Raw genomic sequence first — 17,410 nt, 5'->3', positions numbered from 1 at the left:
AGCCAGAATGGTGCAGGTCAACAACGATAAGAGGCCTGCGCGAAGGAGGTTGGTCGTGGCACCCGAATCTGGCACTAAGCAGCTGTGGCAGGAGCATCGTGCGTGTGCGCCCAAAACCGGGCAACTGCATGCTCTGCAACTTCGTTCTCATCGAAGCGCCTGCGATAGAAGTTGAATATAGCAAATTCATCCTTGGACATGATGTATGTCTCCGGTTGAAGAGAGATCCGACCCCAGATATCTGTAAGAGCTCCTTCCAGGTAGGCCGATATAGTAGGATCGAGGTCGCCTTCCGTGTTGCGAGCAATATCGATGGCTCGCTGGTAGTTGAGTACACCAGTCCCGTCCATGTTGACATTGGTGTTGGCGCCCATGTTGAAGAAGTCCTGTTGATATGAACCGTCTGAGGAGGCCAGAGATGGAGGACTCGGGTAGGGCGAGAAGGGCACACCGAAGGCGGTCTCTATATGCATGACTGCGGGTTGGGCACGTGATAATAGGTACTGGGGGGAAGCGTCACAGATGTGCAACGATAGAACAAGATAGAAGACCAAATGTCGCACAAGAGTGGATGTGTAGGTGGGCTCACCCTAGATGGAGCACTGAGCAGGTCGCTTCTTATGAAGTTCCATAGCCGGCTAGCTCAGACGCCTCTGGTGCTCGCAACGACGTCCTCGCACAACAGCTCTCGGTAGTATCCTGGCAGCGTCAGCCTCGCACGAGACTCGAGAGACACGCCGTTTGGGGCTGCAGTAGTCGTGGTGGCGCTAACAGAAGTCTCCAAGTAACCTTGACGGGAAGAGCGAAGTTATGGCGATGCCAGAGAGCTTGTGCTCCACCCGGGGGTGTTTCGTTCGGTGGCTGCTGGGTTGGTGTAAGGGTGGTACAGTAGTAGGAGTGGCAGTAGTGGACCGGGATGTGGCGCGGCCTATGGTCTCATCGTGTCACGCCTGAACTCAATTGCCCGCCGCGAGCAGTGGACACTAGCATCCCAGTGTCGTGTCGTTGATTATCAAACTCTGCGGAGGGTGCGGGCACGAGGCAGTCGTACGTGTGCTCCTTCAGCCACAAGCAATCATGATGGATTCCAGCACGCCCAGACCGAGATGAGCGCTTCAAGCTGTGGCAGTGTCGGGTGGCTCCATCGGCTGCCCTCCGCGCCCAGCATTGCGTGCATCCTTCCACACAACATACTCTTTCCAGACGGCAGCGGCACATGGCGAGCCCATCGTGCCACATCACGCACGCCGTCTATAGAGTTTAGCCTCAATCGCACACCGTGCCGCCACACGCCCACCGACATCCACTACTAGGTATCATGTCTTCCGCGTGGAGTCTCTCGCGGTCTTCGGCACACTTCGGTCCAGGGTGTACCGGCACACCTGCATGGTTGTTGTGCTGACCTGATCCAATACCTCCTACCATGCAGATATGCTGGAAACAACCACGAGGCTGCAGCACGAGGTTCCACTCCTGCGGCGTATGACGTCCTGTCATCAATCCACACGCATACCGTGCGGACCACACCTCGTGCCGACGCGATAGTCTACCTTCCACGTAGTCTCAGCCAATCAGAACCACCTCGCTTCGTCGCCCAATGGGAACAAGTCCAAGCTTTCAAAGCGTAGGTAGTCTAAGGGCGCAAGTCGCGAAAAGCGCTATCGCTGCGTAGACGCGCACCTGTTTTGTACTGCAATAGCTTACGATATCCAATTGCTCTACACGCGACGACAGCGACATCAAGATACATTTTCCAAGTTATGAGTGCATATTTCTATGCAAATAAGTCCCCTCTACAACCTCCTACAAACCGCTTGTTAATAGCTGCACTGCAGCAAAAGCCTTAGGGATTTTGCTGCGACGTGTTTCCGCATCCTGTTTTGGTGTGCAGACTATAGCGACTTCTTTATAACTTTAGGCATAGCTGCAGCAGCGAACTTAAGGCAAAGCACACTTGTTAAGAGCGGGAATAGCCAATGCGATGCGGTAGAATCGATTGCACTCTTCAGAATGTGCGATTTCGTAGTGCTGCAATATCTAAAAATCCTCTATAGGGCTATCTACTAAAAAGCGACTTGCGCTCTTAGCCTGCGTGCAGCTTCGTGCCCGCTTGCGGTATAGCGTGGAAGCTGAGGCCACGTAGGCTGAGTACCTGAGCTTACCTTCCACGCCGACTCAGCTCGGAAAGTGGTGAGTGGAGGACAATCACATGGATCAACATGAGAAGGAACCTAGCGATGTTCCAAACGTGCGCCATCGTCGATTGTCCACTGCGCAGAGGCCTTTTGCAACCGGTACGAGACACGTTCTGCAGATTTACCTCTTGTCGAGCAGCACGTCAGGCCGCGACATATCTGATCTTGCCCCTGAATAAGCCCTCATAGGTGAGCAGAGATGTACATACTTTGATCTGGCAGATATGATATCCCTGTCCGCCGTGCTGATCCAATGCTGGCTTACTTCAAGACACGACAACTCTGCCGCCGCATCGAACAATGTCGATCGTCTACATCTGGCATACATCCCGAAGGACAACGGCCTGGAATTGAACCCTCTCCACGATTGACTCCATCTCAGCCGCTCGACGTTGCCTTTTATTCACAAAGCAGTTGACCACTGCCCGATTGACGAGACTTGTTGGTCTGCGAATGCTCGCCCACTCGATTTAGAGTTTGCACGCACTTCGGAAGGACGCGACTAGCTGCTCGTCACGGCCAGGTCTGAAGCATCTCGGGAGAATCAAGTATCGATCTCGGTCCGGCAAGTGCTATGAACGATGTGAAGTCTGGATGCCACAGTCTGTCACGCGGACGGTATCATCGTATGTAAGTGTCGGCGTCGGAGATTCGAGCTGCGCGAAAAGGAAAGCAAGTCGTGTTGTTCGTAGCCTTGATGGAGTGTAACTTTGCTGTGGCTGTGCTGCGCCACAAGCTTGCAAGACAAGGATCTAAATTTCGAGCTTTGCGTGTCGCCGCAACATGACATCAACGTGAACAAGCTGTATCATCGCCTTGCGCTCGGACACGTCACGACAGACGATAGCTGCTATGCTGAGGACGACGAGGCTAACCCAGGTCTTCCGTCAGACCCCTCTCCATGAAGTTCTGTCCAGAGCTTCGGTGAGGCGCAACGCCGCTCAGCTACCGAAGCTTCCGGCAAAGACAACACCACGACGCGACTTCGCGACTTCGAACTTACGACTTACGAACAGCCAGCGACTGATACGGGCATGGCGGCAGCCAGCGTTCCGCAGTGGCCGCCAGGCGCGATACAATAGCACCAAGACGTCGGCAGAAGAAGAACTTGGCAGCAACGCGCCGCAGTCACTTTCGGAGCGCATGAAGGCCATGTCCAGGAAGTATGGTTGGATAGTTGTAGGCATATATCTGGGCTTGTCTGTGTTGGACTTCCCCTTCTGCTTCCTCGCAGTCAGATGGTTTGGGACCGAACGCATAGCAAACCTGGAACATGCCATCATCGATGGCTTCTGGAGTCAGGTCGAAAAGTTTGCGCCCAGCCTCAAGGAGAAGCGTGAGGCGAAAGAGGCGATTGCAGCTGCAGAGGAAGCCGCTCGCGAGGGCAGTGATGCTGTCATGAAAGAGGCTAAGAAGGAGGGAGATGCCAGTACGTACAGCCTCGTGTTGTCGCAGGCCTTAGCTGACACTTGGTATAGGCATCTGGACTCAGCTGCTTCTCGCCTATGGCGTACACAAATCGCTCATCTTCTTCCGAATTCCCATCACGCTCGCCATCACACCGAAAGTGGTCAAGACGCTCAGGAAGTGGGGATGGAACATCGGCAAGCCGAAGCCGAAGTAAGAGCTGCATGTTCAAGGTATAGACATAGACTGCATGAGGTGGCAAGATTCCACTCTGCTTGTAACAAGAGCCTGTAACAACAAATCGCATACGAAGGTTCCCGCTACAGAAGTCCGCAGCACGACCATTTCGCGCGTATCGACACGATTAGCCTGGTATCTGTCAGTGCTTTATGCGCCAATGTGGCGTTGAGTAATAGGGAGGCTGAGTTAATGGTATGTTTCACATGTGCCGATCTTTAGGGGACTGACGGAGAAGGATGCAGTAGCTCTCTTCACGTTGCAGCCACGTGTCGGCAGGATGCAAGACGATGTGTTACATCCAGCTGCAATGAGCCTGTGTCATGGCCATCAGTGCATAACAAAGCGCTACCAACACGTCGTCGAGCGCCACATCCCTTGTCGGCCCAGCTCGAGGTACGTACCGAGATCGACATTGCCCTGTCGACAGCTTTACTCGGCGTTGCCAGGCTACACCGACTCGACATTTCTCCGACATAGCGCAATGACACTTTGGTTCCCTTCACGACTTCCATAAGCAGATGTCACCAGATCGCACCTTCCTCAGCAATTGAGACTCCGGCACTTACCGATTTTCGGCACGTGATCGCTAACCCTGCGTATTACGCCAAGCCGAAGTCCATGTTGCGTCCAGCAGCGTCCAAGAAAGTCAAGTCCGAATGCTTCTCAAGAAAATGTCGCAGTTCTCCTTGCCACGTCCAAGCAAGGGTCTGTGAGCGAGCTGCTGGTTTCTGGCAGTTGCTTTATTGTCCGCTTCGAGCAAAATGGCCGACATGCATCACTCTGAAACGGCGACACATCAGCTTCGATGTTGTGCAATGAGTCGTGACCTTATCCGCGTAGATGAGAGACATTGAGTAAATATGCTTCGACAGGTACTTGGGGTGGGCGCAGTATGCACGGAGTCTTTTCGTAAATCAAAGACGAACAGGTCTTGTTGGGTGACTGCCAACGCATCTCGCCATTGCCATCGGCGATTGGGCAGGATTGCTTTCGGCTTGCTTCAACTTACGGTCCGAGAGTATAATCATAGCATCGTAGCTTCGCGCTGCGATGAGGAGACTTCACTGAGGGTACTGGAGGAGCATTCATGTGAGACGAGCCGTGTCTGGGCAAGCGATGTTGATGTTGCGATTCAGGTCCACCTCGCTCACGCATGTGCGAGCCGTGGATGGTTGAGTTGGTCGTATCTATCTTGAGGAACGAAGGGGCCTGGAGTCGTCGTGATGCCCAAGATACGGTATCAGAGTATGCACAGCGCAGACAGAAGCATAGACGTGTTGTGCTGCTCGAGATTCGTGGTCGGTGGGCACAAACGAGAGCGAGCATCATTGTCGTGGCAGGTCGATTGGACTGAGAGGTGATTATGGAGATGATGTTGTGATCGAGCACCTGACTCCGGTAATTGCTCTGCCCTTCTACTCCTCGACCACCACCGTAGCTGTCCGAATGGAAGCCCAGCGTCGAGCGACACGAAAGATGTCGCCCCTTCCCTTTGTTTGAGCTCTTTCGGCAGTCCTCTGTGTCCAAGAAGGTCGCTAGCTTACACCTGGGTCAGCATGGCTGCACGACCGCGAAGCAACGTAGCCATCCGATGTTACGTGAAAGTCGTGGCTCCCCGGTGGCATTGCTTGCTGTGCTGCTCGACCACGGATGATCCGTCTTTTCGCCTCTCCCTTGTACAGATCCCCCATCGTCAGTATGCCACCGTCAGTATGTGGTCTGGCAGCAACTGAATGCGCACAAGGAGGGCACCACTGGTGTGTCCAAATACATGTTCGGTTATAAGAGGCAGATTGGCGTGTACACACCTCGAGGTATCGCGACTCTACAAATGGGCGTTGATGTATCTGGAGTCTACTTTCCACCACAACGACACTTGCATCAACGCTGTCGCCACTGGTGCTGGTGCTGGCGCCGTCGACTCGGCCGCTCCAAGAACGAAAGACTTCATCCATACGCTTGATGGTCACGACGACATCTTGCACGCCTCGGCACAAGTCATACAAGTCGAGCACGGCACAACGCCACCGCTCCTACTATCTGCGACCAAGGTATCGAGGCGGAACGTTTTGCAAGCAGCAAGTCACAGAAAAGAGCGCGTGTTCGGTTGGGAGGAGCACGCGCGTGATACGGAACACTGCGCCCACGATAAAGGACAGTATCGCCCACATTGAACGTTCGACCAAGCACACAACCCTCCATCTACCCATACATACCTCACAACCCCACTCCCCTCCCCAAACCAATCATCACTCGCCAACCCCTCCTCAGTCGACGCATAATTCACAATCGTACTCTTGATCGTGGTATAAGCATGTAACGCATCAACCCCATTCTCACTCCCGACGCCAGAACTGCCGACGCCGCCCCAAGGACTACTCGGATCGTTACGATGGTGGGTATTGACCCAGACGATCCCTGCGTCGATGCCGTCGGAGAGTCTGTGCGCTTGAGAAAGGTCTTGAGTCCAGACTGCTGCGCCGAGCCCGAATTCGGAGTCGTTGGCGAGGTGGAGGGCTTCGGATTCGATGGAGTAGGGGACGACGACGATGACGGGGCCGAAGGCTTCTTCGTGCCAGATTCGCGTGGATGTGATTTTGGTGGAGGGGCTGTCGGTTAGGATTGTGGGTGCGTAGAAGTGGCCGCGGGAGAGGTCGAAGTTGTCGAAAAGAGACTTTCCAGTCAGTCGATGAGCCCCTGTTATCACCTCAGCGCCTTGGGCCACAGCATCGTCAACGAGACTGATGACATTGTCCAGCTGCTTCTTCGAGATCAACGGGCCCATCATGCTCTGCTTATTAGCCGGGCTCCCGATGCGGCGCTCGATGGATTCGGTTTTTCTCTTCAAGTCCTCAATAAACCGTGGGAAGATCGACTGGTGTACCACGATCCTAGTAGCAGCAATGCACGTCTGTCCACTAGCCATAAACGCCCCAAACACCACCCCATTAACCGCAAGCGTTCGATCCGCATGTTCCGTCACAATCACAGGCGCCTTGCCTCCCAGCTCAGCAGTGAATCTCGCCAAGTTCGCACCTGCTATCGCACCAATGGCTCGACCGGAAGGCGTTCCGCCAGTCACGTCGACTTTCTTTACGAGCGGGTGCGACACGAGTGCTTTGCCGGTAGTAGCACCATGACCTGGGAGGACCGAGAAGACGCCGTCGGGGAGGCCGGCCTCTTTCATGATTTTCCCGAGCAGCAGGCTGGTGAGTGGAGTGAGCTCGCTTGGTTTTAGGATTACGCTATTGCCTGCGGCGAGAGCTGGGGCGATTTGCTTGACGGCGATTAGGAGCGGGTGGTTGAAGGGTGTGATCTGGACCACTACGCCGAGTGGCTTGCGGTCGATCCAGTTGTGGAGTTTGCCTAACAGGAGAGAATGGTCAGCTGCGATCGTGGACTAGCCAGGGTGGTATCTAGTGGGTCGTCGGCGCGGACTGTCCCTTTATCGCAAAACATACCAGTAGTAGGCATCACCCCCCTCTCCTCCGTCCTCACAAGCGCAGCATAATACCTAAACCACTTCGTGAGCGACGGGACCTGCGCCTCCAACTCACGGACCGCTCTCCCAGTCTGTTGCACTTCCAGAGCGATGAGCGTCGGGAGCGCTTTGCTTAAATTTGTTGCAATCTTCTCGAGAGTGTCGGCGCGATAATGTCGCTCTGCTCGGGACCAGACGCCGGATTTGAAAGTCTCGTGTGCGAGCTTCACGGTGGTTTCGACGATGGTGTTGGAGGCGGCGTGGCAGCTGGTGGGGGTTAGGTGATGAGATGGGAAGGGTGGGATTGTGGGATGGGATCGTACTGGGAGGGTGTTAGTGATGCTGGACGAATGGGATCAAGAAGCCGCAGTAGAGGCTGGAGTAGCTATGTTCTGAAAAAGACCAAGCCATTAAATCGATATTCCACGGTACAACGCACCTGAGCAAACACTTCACCAGTCGCTGGATTCTCTATCTGTATCCTTCACACATATCAGTCACATCTTATCCAGAACATCGTCTCATGTACGTACAAATCTCCTTCCCCCGGCTGCTCCTTGCCAGCTATCCATAGCTGATAGGTAGGTACATCCATGCCTTTCGTAGCACTTCAGGTTGTGTGGTGAGAGCACCCCGAGCAATGAGGTGCAGTAATGGATAGCTGGAGGTCGCAGCTTTGCCCGAGATAGGCGAGCTGCCTCAACGCAAGTGTGCCTGAGGCGCACGGTCCGTTCTTGGAGCGACTGCTGGCGCTGCCAGATGCGCTCTGGGAGTCTTCTCTTTCGTGAGATATCACTTGCTTGGGTCTGTCTGCAGGCTGCTTCTGTCGTAGTTCGTCCTTGGTCAGCATCCCGTTCACGTTGTCCCTTGCGACATGCTCATGCTGCAAAGAATCGCTCGAGAGTGTCCTGTATGCCATCGAGAAGCATCTCACGATCTGTGACCACTTGCTGCAGGCGTTCGTTGGACAGATCGTAGGAGTACTTCTTAGCGATGTTGTCGGAGATGATGTGTAAACAACCAAATCCAGTACCGCCTTCATTGCATGCCTTTGCCATGTGGCCGATCTCGGGGTCGACGAAGTCGAAGACTTGCCTGTACTTCTCAAGCCAGTCTCTTGTCTCGTCCAGCACGGATGGTAGTGAGTAGTGAGCGCCACGGATGACCTCAGGACAGGTGATGTGTGGGTCCAAGACGTTTGGCCACTGTACCAGTTCATTGTCCACCATACTCGATGTGCCAGTAGCCAGCCACTGTCTGACATGGTGCAAGCTGCTACTTGTCAACTATCATCAACATCTTCGGCCAACATCACCTGCTGCTGCTGACTGTCGCCTCCGTTAACACACTTCAAAGCGAAGAAGTCAAGCAAATTGTCCTCATCTCACCAAAAGCACACAACCCAGCCATGATCATACCAGGAAAGACAGCAGTTGCCAGAGGCATCATCAGAGGCCTTCGCGACCGAACCGTACAGTCACAGCCATGCGGCGTCGACCTGTCTCTGCGACACGTCTTGCGATGGACTTCTCCCGCGACCATCGACTTGAGCAATACGTTTCGCGCAGCCTCGGCCACCGAGAGAATCCCGTTTGCCGACGATCTGAACAAGGTGCATCTCAGCAGCGGTAGCTACCTCGTCGAGTTCAACGAACAAGTCGACATTCCGCTCGACATCATGGGTCAGGTCTGTGTTCGGAGCTCCCTGTGGAGGTCGGGGGTCTTGCTGCGTGCTGGCGTGATGGACAGTGGCTATCGAGGTGCGGTCGGCGCGATGCTGCAGGTCGCCAGTCCTCATGGCATTACGCTGTACGGGAACGCGAGGCTGGCGCAGATGGTGTTTCATCAGATGAGCGAGAGTGTTGATGGATATGATGGCGCCTACCAGAACGCGTCGAAGTTGTAAACAATGCTGTCCTTGTCAGTCAGCATGCCCACCAATCTGGAGCGGACTTGGTCGAACAAATTCTGCGTCGGTGGACTATCGTGGCACGCGTGGCAACGCGTATCGTTCTGTCAAAAACGCCGCTCTCCGGCGCTGTGCTTGCCACGCAGACGTGCCCGCCCTCCGAGACTGGACTTTACCTGAGAACAACATCCTACGTGGTATCTTTAGGGCTATATAGTTCTATTCTTTCCCAAGGACGAAAGCATATAGTACTATTCGTACTAACGAGGAAGATGCTACAAAAGGCGTAGACACGACCTTGTCGTCGCTAGCACGTGACTATGCCCCAAACAACGCAGCTATGCTATAAACTACGCGCAGTAATCGTGTTTTCAAGCATTGTTAAGCGTAACGACCGACGAGCGCTAGCCATCCACCGTAGCGACGTGTGAGCTTGCAAACACTCGAGCGTAGGTGGTGGCGTCAGCGAGGAGGGAGTGGAGCTCTATCACCAGCCCTCAACTAGCCTTGGCGCCCGCTCTGATTGGTCAACTTTCAAGTTTTAGGGTCACGTGATCTACCGCCCTGTGCCTGCCGGCGAACTCGCAAACATATACTCGTCGCTAACGCCTATGTCGTCGTATAATAAGCACTGTACGTCGGGTAGCGGTAGCGTGGATCGCACGCTACTTTGCAGTCCAGAAGGGTTGGTAGAGAGCTCCACTCCGCTACGCTTACCTTTGGAGGTTCACAACCGCCAACAGCACATTTTATTTCCAGCCGATGGCTCGATGGGTGGGACATCGCGCATTCAATAACCTCTTACCACGACGATAACGTGTCTTCAATTATCTTCGAATCACCTTTGGCGGTATCGAACAGGCCTCGCGAGTGCTGTGCGCGGCGTTCGGGTCCTTCAGCTCAGCCCAGGCCAAAAAACGCCACCTGGCGTACAGCTGTGGTCTGACCAGAGGAGGACCGTGGATTCACTCAGCGACCATATGGCCAGTCTTGGACCGAGAGGCGAGATGGCCCACGCGTATCTGCAGCGTAATACGAGCCTTATGTCTACGTTGTGCTCAGCCCACTCAGTGCGCCCCATGCACTGAACACAAGCTGAACATGCCCTGTGGCCATCTCAGGCACGCAGAATGGAGCTGAAGCGTGATCTCGTCCCTCCAGGAGCTGCATGCCAGTCGATTTGGCTTCGCCTGATGTCGCTCGCCATGTTCAGCTTAAGCAAGATGAGAGTGCCACATGGAGCCTAGAATCTGCAGTCGACGTCAATAGAGGCGGTGTATAGGGCAAAGGCTACCTGAGAATCACTCTGCATGCCAGTGTAGCTGTGCCTGATCTCCTGACATCTAGATATATAATGAACCCCCTACCTGCTCACTCTCCGCTTCCAGTCTCGTCAACAAGACAAGCACTAACAAGATGGCAACTATTGCGGGTGTTGCAGGTGTGCAATTCCAGAAAGGCAGCCAGTTCTGGGAGAACGACAAATACCAGTATGCGTCCTCTGCGCATGGTATGGACCATGACATGAATCCGGCTCTCATCGTACAAGCAACCAACAAAGAAGACATCAAAGCCACTCTGAGGTACGCCAAAGACAAGAAGATCGCAGTCGCGATCAGGACAGGAGGTCACCAGTATAGTGGAGCTTCATCTACAGGCTGAGCCAACATCCAGCTCGACCTTCAGAGAACCTTTCGCAGTGCCAGCGATATGAAAGTTCTGCAAGCCTCGAAGCAGGAAGACGTTGACCTGGTGGAGCGAGCCACTGGCCAACTTCTTACCAAGGACGACAGGAGGGACTTCGTCTTCACGAGCGTCAGCCACAGTTTGATGGAGTTCAATACATTTCTGGGCAAGAACAAGCTGTTCGTTCCTCACGGCCAATGCTCGCACGTTCATCTCGGTGGCCACGTCCACACAGGTGGTTATGGTCAGCTTGGGCGCAGCTTTGGACTCTTCGGCGACCATGTTTGGGCTTTCTGGACGATCAATGCTGATAGCCAGGAGGTCTTCGTCACCAAAGGAAGCGATCCCGAACTCTTCTGGGCCACTCTAGGTGGCAGTCCTGGCAACTTCGGTGTAACAACCCACGTTCTCCTCGAAGTTCACCGAGATGCGCACTACAAAGGCTCTCTCGGCCTGAAAGCTATGCATCTATACAACAAGAAGTCCGTTGCACGACTTGTAGGCATGGTAGCCGAAATGAGCGACAACCCAGACTTCCCACGCAACTACGACCTCTGCGTCAGCGTCCTCAGCGGCTCTTTCCCACTCTGCGCACTCTGGCCAGGCCTCGACTCCGAAATCAAGGAAGAACAGCCCAGCATCTTCGGCGAAGACAACATGCTCGGCTGGCCCCGCATCATCGTAGTCTACGCCCAATGGGTCCCCTTCAGCCCCACCGACAAGCCCGACATGACATGGTTCTCCCGCCTCCAAGACGGCGCCATCCGCCTCTACCAAGAAGGAACCTTGCAGAAACCCATGTCCGAGCTAACGCCCATGTGGCTCTTCCGCGACGTGCGCGAATTCGATCTCCCCTATGTTAAACGCACCTACCTCACCAAATCCACGCCTCTGCAAAAGGACAACTGGGTCCCCTGGATCACCTCCCGCATCGACGAAATCGTCGCCCCACTCGATAACTACCTCTGTTTCTCCTGCCAAATCCAGGCCTTCGGCGGGAAAAACAGCATGTTCACCCGCAACGCCGACAATGGCACGTCGTACAGCTGGCGGGACTCGACGATGTGTTGTACCATCGATGCGTTCCACTGCAGTGGTCATAAGCAGGCTGCTGAGGATTGGCAGGCTGAGAATGATCAGGTGGGTGTGGGGCCTGGTGGGATTTTTAGTAGGCAGGATCGGAGGGTGTTGTGGGGGAGTTATGGGAGAAGGGAGGGGGAGGATGGGTTTGATTTGGATAGTGTTTGGGAGAGGTATTATGATGACCGCGGGAAGTATGAGAGGTTGATGAGGGCGAGGGCGAAGGCGAATCCGTATGGGACTTTTACGCCGAATTCGTTTTGTGTTAAGAGGGCGGCGTAGGGGAAGGTTTGATGCAAGAAGGGATAAAAGATGGAGTTCAGCGGTGCCCTTTTGGTGTGTGATTATGCGTATCTTATAATATGCTAAGAGGTAGCTTGTTGATCTTCAGTCTCGCTGACAATATCATTGACAGAACGCAAAACGCCAGCATTTGGTAGCCTGCCGCTTTATCCTTCAACCACGACGCTCGAGACGCGTTTATTCGAACAACCCCCCATCCATTCGTCGTTCACTCGCTCTACGCACCCTTCGCGTTGAGACCGCGTGCCATGCTTCTCGTTTTGCTCGGTGCATCCACATCAACCGCCTCGTGCACCTCTACCTCCACCTTACGCTTTCGACCAACCTTGGTGGCCTCCTGCTTAGGTTCCATCGCTGCCTTACGCTTCTTCTCAGCAGTCTCCGCAAGAGGCTGCATCAGCAGTGGTTCGAGCACACTCTTGACCCCATCGCAGTCGCCGTAGAACTTGACAGTCTTGAGTCCTCGAATCTTCTGCATGGCGGTAAAGCCTGGAATGCGTGTGACAGTGAATGGCTTGTTGTCGATCTTCGAGAAGTAGCTGGTCCAGTCCGACTCAGAGACTTGGACATCGAGACGACGGAGGTATGGCATCTGACTCAGGATCTTGAGTGCATTCTCTCCGTCGCCGGAACTGTAGTAAAGATCCGCACACCAGTTGAGCGAGACGTGCTCGATGTGGTTCCGACGGGTTGGCGCGAGAGCCCTTAGACCACGGCTCAGCGCGAAAAGGCCAAAGAAGACGAAGTTATTGTCTTTGTAAAAGAGCGACATTGCTTCTTCGTAGATCTTCCTACATGTGAGTAGCAGACCTAAGAACGCTCGGATGGTGAAGGTGGTGAGGGTGTTGCGTCGTCTGCGATCGGTAAGGGCAAGGTCGACGGTGTTCTGGCTCTCGTGATTGCGCGTGAAGACTCGCATACGCGTCTGGTAGCCGTTCTCGGGTGGTATGACTTGCACACCGCTTGCGGGGAGACGTAAGGTCATCTTGTAGATGCGCTCGCGGAGCTCGGCCGGTAGATCCATAAAGGGGAATGCTTTCTGCCCGGATGGTGTGGCGGGTCGCAGTATCCCTTGAAGATGAACCGAGCCTCACCCGGCTTGACGTGGTAGTAGGCGATATCTTGCTCTCTGAATACTTCAATCGGGGTTGCGAGGTGATGAAGTGCGAATTTGAGGTCTTCTCTTGGGTCATCGAGTCTCTGCTCAAGGCCTTGCTGATACTCTATCTCTTCAAGTCGCTCAGCTTCGGCTGCTTCCTGCTCGTCCTCATCGCGATAGGCATCATCTCGGTGTCGGTCTATCGGTACACTGATCATCTCGGCGCTTGCTAGATGAGCGTAGTGACCAAAGCGCCGCATGATACGTGACATAATGTCGACTCGTCTGCAGGGAGGACCTAGAAGTAGCACCATTGTGACTATTTGGCTCATGTTGGAGGGTGGTCACTTGCTGGTCTCGGCCCAGGGCTGGATGACTCGGCGAATCTCGTCCTGGAGGTCAGTCGGCAAAAGAGGAATTTAGGTGAGTGAGCCGTCTGGTGCATGATCTTCCTGCGCGATCGAGACTCTGTGTCCGACTTGTCGGTAAGACCGACCGCCGATGGTTCGCATCGCGTTGTGCTATGTCGGTTACTAATGGGTCGCTACGGCGGGCGCAATAGATAGAGGCCGGTTTAGGATTTGGGCGCGAGTTTGTGGCGTTGTGTTCGGGGAGAAGTTGCTTGACGCTGGAATGAGATTCATATTTCACCTTGGGTAATTGCGCTTGTGACAGTGGCCCGTGCGTTCGAGATGGAATTTTCGCCACGTGACACATCGGGCTCTTCTCCTATTCAATCACTTGTCTGATCCGAAGTGTTGAGTCTTTACTCTCCAGACCCGTTGTATCAATACGACAAAGCAGGCATTGTGCCAGTAAGTTCTGACGGCCTATAGACACGATGCCTGAAGCAATGAGCAGTATTGAGAGCATAGACCAAACATTGCCATTGGAGCTGTACGTTGTACTATCTGAGAGTGATACTGATCCGCTGCATCGCACCTGAAGCATCTCCATCGTGTCTCCCAGCCCTTTGCCTTCAAGAAAGATCGCTCACAGAACCTGCGGTGGTGCCACGTGATCTGCCAGCCAATATGTGCATTTCGCCTTCGATGCAGATGTTCGCATTCGCAAATCTGACCATATGGTCTTCTACAGTACTTCTAAGCTCCTGATCGCTCTTACTTGCTTTCTTGATGCTCGCCCTTGTTGTGCTTCTGGTCTTTCGTGATCCCTCTTGTTGTTTCTCCAACTCTTTATGATCTTCCACCTCCTTCGGTGCCTTGCGCTTCTTGCCGATCTTCTGCTTCTGCTTCTCGCTCTTCGCCTGTGTGAGCACATTTGCTAGTGCACGCTCAACGTTATCACAGTCTCCGTAGAAGTTCACGGTCTCCAGCCCTCGAATAGCTTTGAGGGCGTTGAAACCGTGTATCTTGCTGTTGTCAAACGGCTTCGAGCCTTGAACGGCTTCGAGCCACTGCTTCTCGTTGATGTGGATGTCGAGATGGCGCAGGTAAGGCATCGCGCGGAGACGCTTGAAGCACCTCTCTGCCTGTGTCTTGCTGGTGCGATTCCACGCGAAGGAAATGTGCTCAATGTGGTTGCGGCGCTCCACGGCCAAAACTTGGAGCCTGCTTTCCATAATCGCTTGATCTGAGAACAAAAATTTGTTACGCTTGTAGAATATCGGCAATGCTTCTTGGTGAATCTGTCGATTGACGAGCAGGATGTCCAGGTAGTACTCCATAGGGTTGGCTTCGAGCATGAGGTACATCCTGGTGGGCTGTTGAATGCATGTCTCCGTCTTATGGTCTCTCGAGAAGACTTCGAGTGGGCGGCCACCACGGTGCGGTGGTAGGCTAATACCACTCTTCGGAAATGTCATGACCATATCATAGATGACCTCGCGTAGCTCGGTCGGTAGTCGCATGAAAGGAAACGGCTTGGTGGTCGTGGACGTGCTGCTTCCCAGTAGTGGTTGTAACATCATGCGCGCACCGTTAACCGAGACAGTGTACTTGCAGGATCCATTGGCCTCATCCGACAGCGCCACCAAGGGCATGTCGAACTTCAAGAACGCATCGGTGAAGTCGTCCCTGAGATCGCGCGAGGCGAGAACGATCTCAAGCTCATCCTCGTCGCTCGCGTGGTGGTAAGAGTATCTGAGGTTTTATGGAACTTGCGAGTTTGGCGTAGTAGCCAGAGCATGTGAGGATGCGAGACCTAAAACATTAGGAAGTCAGTATATTATATTAACGACAAAGCGCAGAGCTGTACAATTACAACAGAGCTAGCAGTCTCTCTTAGCACGACCCTGTAGGGCCCTGCTGTCGTGCGCATTGTCGTGCGTATGAGACAAGTACGCAGTTTTAAGACACTGCTAGCTCCGCCGCCACTGTATGTACTCCCTAAAATTTACTGACAGGATCTCGCCCTGTGTGCAAGGCGTGCCAAGTAGCAAGACAATGACAATGAGCTCCTCGATAAAGCATGGCGGCTTGGCAGTTGTCTTTCTTCACGTCTCGAGGAGGCCCTCGAGTTGATCTCTGAGCTCTTGTGAGATAGTGGGCGCATCTGTTGCCGGCGGGTCCGACGCGACTGGAGATTCCATCGCGAATGGTGCTAGGTCTATTGAGAAGCTGCGTAGTTGTTTTCTTGCTCGGTGTCGTAGTGAAGGTGGTGTTGGAAGAACTGTTCGTGTTTGCTTTCTGAAGTTGATCTGGAGAAGGAACAATGGCGAGGGGCAAAGTCAGTGTCTCACTGCAACGATGGTGTCTGTGCACTCGGTAAGCCGATTCCGTTGACTGCATGTGACATGTGAAGCTAAAACAACAGGCCATTCATCTGCCACGCTGGCGATTGAACGTATTGCAGGGTACAGTCACAATGCTATTATATCAGCCGATTTGGCCCACAGCTATCAGAAGCACAAGCTTGACCTTGGCCCTTTCCATCAGGGTTTCGCGCGATCTCCGAGAAAGATCGTGCTGCTGGCCAAACTGACTTCCGCCCGAAGGCGCGATACTGCTCCCCTCATGTGCTCGATGAACTCCGGCGCAGATTTCAACCCTCCTTCCCACTCCATCTGATGTTGTATCAAGCATCACTTGCAGCGTGAGCTTTCTTGGCCTTCTTCGGCTTCGACCCACTACCCAGTCCCTTGCTTGAACCAGCAGCTGTCGCCTTCCGCTTCGTCAATCGCTGCTCCTTGATTTCCCGAGCTTGCTTCTGTGCCGCCACCAAAGCACTTCGTAGCTCATCACAATCGCCGTAGACTGTCACCTGCCTGGTATTGTAGAGATCACGAAGCTTGGCGAAACCTGGCAGCTTCTCGGGTATAAAAGTGTTGCCAGCATTGCATGGCTTCTTGAGTTCTTTCCATTCCTCGGTATCGAAGTAGATGTCGACCACGCGAAGATTCTGCATGCGCTTCATGGCGGTGAAGCAGGCCACAGTGGTTTTGGCGGTACCTAGAGGTTCCCAGTAGACGGAGATATGTCGAATATGGCCGGCACAGCGCGGTTTCAGAGCCTGGAGCGAGATGTCGAAAGGACCGAGCCCGGTGATGAAGTTGTTCTCCGAGTAGAAGACTGGCATGGCCTCTTGGTAGATCTGCTTGCTGGTGAGAAGCAGTGCCAGATGTGATGACAGTGGACCGGCAGAGAGTGGTGGATGATAAGCTATTTGTGGGTAGTTTGGCCTGCTCATGATTGATGAGGTGTCGGAATGCTCTCGATCCCAGACGCCGAGAGTGTACGTGCTGGCACTAGCGTACTGGATTTTCACGCCAGACTTTGGCAGACACAGCACCATGGTGTAGATGCGTAGCTTCAGCTCCGTTGGGAGGCGGATGAACGGAAATGGTCGTAGACAAACCTGACCCATAGATCTCAGAATAGGTGAAAGGTAGAGCCGCGCCTCATTGGATTGCACGGTGAAAGTCTCTTGCTCAAAGTGGGCCTGTCGTATTACCAAGGGAACATCAAAGTCTTCAAGGCTTCTCGCACTTCGCTCCTCATTTGGTGGACGCTGTGTTGATCGATGTGCCAAGCGTTCTCCCAATAGAGATC

General features: G+C 53.9%; 9 protein-coding genes across 9 annotated transcripts; 3 read left to right on the top strand and 6 right to left on the bottom strand.

Annotated features, from left to right (window-relative positions):
- Positions 1-74: 74 nt before the first annotated feature.
- On the bottom strand, positions 75-473 carry CLAFUR5_13560 (uncharacterized protein; the record flags this gene model as incomplete). The annotated part of the gene is made up of 1 exon (XM_047912708.1): positions 75-473. One exon carries the CDS (start codon positions 471-473, stop codon positions 75-77), a length of 399 nt encoding a protein of 132 aa, XP_047768898.1.
- A 2,574-nt stretch (positions 474-3,047) lies between these two features.
- Positions 3,048-3,819, top strand: CLAFUR5_13559 (uncharacterized protein; the record flags this gene model as incomplete). The annotated part of the gene is made up of 2 exons (XM_047912707.1): positions 3,048-3,624; positions 3,674-3,819. The coding sequence occupies 2 exons, from the start codon at positions 3,048-3,050 to the stop codon at positions 3,817-3,819; spliced, it is 723 nt and encodes a 240-aa protein (XP_047769148.1).
- A 2,106-nt stretch (positions 3,820-5,925) lies between these two features.
- On the bottom strand, positions 5,926-7,918 carry CLAFUR5_13558 ((Z)-2-((N-methylformamido)methylene)-5-hydroxybutyrolactone dehydrogenase; the record flags this gene model as incomplete). The annotated part of the gene is made up of 4 exons (XM_047912706.1): positions 5,926-7,208; positions 7,304-7,590; positions 7,764-7,805; positions 7,857-7,918. The coding sequence occupies 4 exons, from the start codon at positions 7,916-7,918 to the stop codon at positions 5,926-5,928; spliced, it is 1,674 nt and encodes a 557-aa protein (XP_047769147.1).
- Positions 7,919-8,201: 283 nt separating this feature from the next.
- Positions 8,202-8,552, bottom strand: CLAFUR5_20357 (uncharacterized protein; the record flags this gene model as incomplete). The annotated part of the gene is made up of 1 exon (XM_059463193.1): positions 8,202-8,552. One exon carries the CDS (start codon positions 8,550-8,552, stop codon positions 8,202-8,204), a length of 351 nt encoding a protein of 116 aa, XP_059319168.1.
- Positions 8,553-8,731: 179 nt separating this feature from the next.
- On the top strand, positions 8,732-9,229 carry CLAFUR5_13557 (putative deoxyuridine 5'-triphosphate nucleotidohydrolase; the record flags this gene model as incomplete). Its single annotated transcript, XM_047912705.1, has 1 exon — positions 8,732-9,229. One exon carries the CDS (start codon positions 8,732-8,734, stop codon positions 9,227-9,229), a length of 498 nt encoding a protein of 165 aa, XP_047768826.1.
- Positions 9,230-10,648: 1,419 nt separating this feature from the next.
- Positions 10,649-12,280, top strand: CLAFUR5_13556 (uncharacterized protein; the record flags this gene model as incomplete). Its single annotated transcript, XM_047912704.1, has 2 exons — positions 10,649-10,815; positions 10,933-12,280. 2 exons carry the CDS (start codon positions 10,649-10,651, stop codon positions 12,278-12,280), a joined length of 1,515 nt encoding a protein of 504 aa, XP_047768825.1.
- Positions 12,281-12,518: 238 nt separating this feature from the next.
- On the bottom strand, positions 12,519-13,618 carry CLAFUR5_13555 (uncharacterized protein; the record flags this gene model as incomplete). The annotated part of the gene is made up of 2 exons (XM_047912703.1): positions 12,519-13,336; positions 13,396-13,618. 2 exons carry the CDS (start codon positions 13,616-13,618, stop codon positions 12,519-12,521), a joined length of 1,041 nt encoding a protein of 346 aa, XP_047768824.1.
- A 761-nt stretch (positions 13,619-14,379) lies between these two features.
- On the bottom strand, positions 14,380-15,402 carry CLAFUR5_13554 (uncharacterized protein; the record flags this gene model as incomplete). Its single annotated transcript, XM_047912702.1, has 1 exon — positions 14,380-15,402. One exon carries the CDS (start codon positions 15,400-15,402, stop codon positions 14,380-14,382), a length of 1,023 nt encoding a protein of 340 aa, XP_047768823.1.
- A 1,034-nt stretch (positions 15,403-16,436) lies between these two features.
- CLAFUR5_13553 (uncharacterized protein) lies at positions 16,437-17,153 on the bottom strand (the record flags this gene model as incomplete). The annotated part of the gene is made up of 1 exon (XM_047912701.1): positions 16,437-17,153. One exon carries the CDS (start codon positions 17,151-17,153, stop codon positions 16,437-16,439), a length of 717 nt encoding a protein of 238 aa, XP_047768698.1.
- Positions 17,154-17,410: the final 257 nt, after the last annotated feature.

The sequence above is a fragment of the Fulvia fulva genome, chromosome 12, assembly GCF_020509005.1.
Source record: "Fulvia fulva chromosome 12, complete sequence".
NCBI lineage: Eukaryota > Fungi > Ascomycota > Dothideomycetes > Mycosphaerellales > Mycosphaerellaceae > Fulvia > Fulvia fulva.
The sequence above is the reverse complement of the archived record's forward strand: the minus strand, read 5'-3'. Positions and strand labels throughout refer to the sequence as shown.